The sequence below is a fragment of the Macadamia integrifolia genome, chromosome 2 (genome assembly GCF_013358625.1).
Source record: "Macadamia integrifolia cultivar HAES 741 chromosome 2, SCU_Mint_v3, whole genome shotgun sequence".
Taxonomy (NCBI): Eukaryota; Viridiplantae; Streptophyta; class Magnoliopsida; order Proteales; family Proteaceae; genus Macadamia; species Macadamia integrifolia.
In genome coordinates, this window is record NC_056558.1 from 8,108,068 (window position 1) to 8,109,976 (window position 1,909).

The window sequence follows — 1,909 nt, forward strand, 5'->3', positions numbered from 1 at the left end:
CCCCCCCCCCCTCCAAAAAAAATCTTATTCTCTAGCATGTAACTGTTTATCTTTAGAATCACTGGATACTATTACATCTGACTACAAATTTGAACCTGCATCCTTACGAACTTTCACTTGCTCTGCCCCTCCATGCTTGGTTCTTAATGTAGTCATAATTTGGTATACTTTATGTGATAAGATACTTCTATTCATTAATTTTCTATATTTTGAAGATGAGCTATTTATGGATTCATGATTCTTTACAATTAATCCCTTTGATTTATTGTCTGCTGCAGGAGAGAAGTTATTGTGACTTCATCTGTTATTGCATGTGAGGTAGCAAAGGTAACTTCCCTTTTGTTGTTGTTGTTGTTGCCCCCCCCCCTTCTTCTTGTTTCTCTTAATTATGAACACCATCAGCATCCAAAGGAATAATCTATCCTATGTTACATAGGTTATCTGTGCGCTAATTCTTCTGGCAAAAGAGGGCAGTTTGTTTAGACTGTACAAAGAATGGACTTTGGTCAATTCATTGACGGCATCTGGCCTTCCCGCAGCTATCTATGCACTGCAGAATAGTTTATTGCAGATTTCTTATAAGAATCTTGATTCCCTCACATTCTCAATGCTAAACCAGACAAAGCTATTATTCACAGCCTTTTTTACATATCTGATATTGAGGTATGTGCTTGTCAACCTAACCTATATAGTAGAATTAAACTTAATTTTTTTCTTTCAAGTTAATAAGATAGATGGTCATGTTGTTATCTTCTTTGTGCAATAAATGTTCCATCTACTGGATTTTGTTAGTTAGCAGCTGACCAAAGATGATGATCCGAATTTTTCTAACAAAATTGTTGTGACATGAAATTTTATCTCATGGGTATGAGTATTCTTGCCCCATGGCTAATGCAGGAGTAGATTACAAGAAACTACCCCAGCAATTTATAACCCTAAACAATACCAATAAGACCAGGAAACAAAGAAATAATACCATCAAATAAACCCCCAAGGATACAATACCCATATAGGAGCAAAACCAGCCCAAAACACAACCCGATAGGAGAGAGAAAGACCTACTATAGAGCTGGAGAGAGAGAGAGGTGCAGCCAGGTCTGTAGGAGTCCGATTGAGCTGCACTCTTGGGCGTAGATAGTCCCTAGCGAGGGTACAAAAACCCCCAAAGTTGAGAGGATTCTGATAGCTGGTTGTGAAGTTACAAGCTTTCTTGATTTTCTGACCTAGGAGAAATAATCGTAGGCTTCAGGAGAGAATCAAATCTGGTTTGTAACTTTGACAGATCTGAACTTTTGAATATTCACAACAGTCGTATACTTCAACAGCAATAACTTTAGGATAAAATAGAAAGCTTTAAACAAGAAGAAACAAAGGGAAAAGTGAGGGAGGAGCGGCTATCTCGGCCCGGGCTTCTCACCCACAGCTATCTCGGCTGTTCTAAGCAATTGACTGCAATTATTCTTTATTCAAATAAAAAATTATGAGCACATAGGCTTCTCTATTTATAGAGGGCAAAATAGCAATCAAACTATTACTAGGAGCTAGTTTCCCAATAGGACTAGACACTCCTACTTCAACTAGGAGCTAGTTTCCCAATAGGACTAGACACTCCTACTACAACTAGGAATTCAAAATTGGACTAGGAATAATAAACCTATGTGGAAAACAAATAGAGTCCTAAGACAATTTGGACTTGACATACCACTTACTCAACTCGATGGGCCCAATGGCCCACTAATTAATTAAAAACAACTACTAATTATTCCCCTAGCTGATGGGCCCAATTGATCCTTATTTGTACTTAGCCACTCAGGTGGACCAAGTAGGGGTTCGGCTGGCTTCTTGGCTGGACCCTAGCCACTTAGGTGGACTAAGGTTGGACACTTCTTCCTCTCATATTTTCTTCCAT

The 1,909-nt window shown here is 38.7% G+C and overlaps 1 protein-coding gene across 3 annotated transcripts in view; it reads left to right on the forward strand.

The window, feature by feature from the left end:
• The window catches only part of LOC122092745 (UDP-N-acetylglucosamine transporter ROCK1), a 10,701-nt gene that overhangs the window by 1,240 nt on the left and 7,552 nt on the right, over nt 1-1,909 (forward strand). For 2 of the 3 annotated variants that reach the window (XM_042663025.1, XM_042663012.1), the window contains exons 2-3: nt 279-327; nt 437-663. In XM_042663025.1, coding sequence (XP_042518959.1) covers nt 279-327; nt 437-663 — 276 coding nt within the window. The remainder of the gene's footprint in view (nt 1-278; nt 328-436; nt 664-1,909) is intronic. The other variant, XM_042663019.1, reaches the window with a different exon arrangement.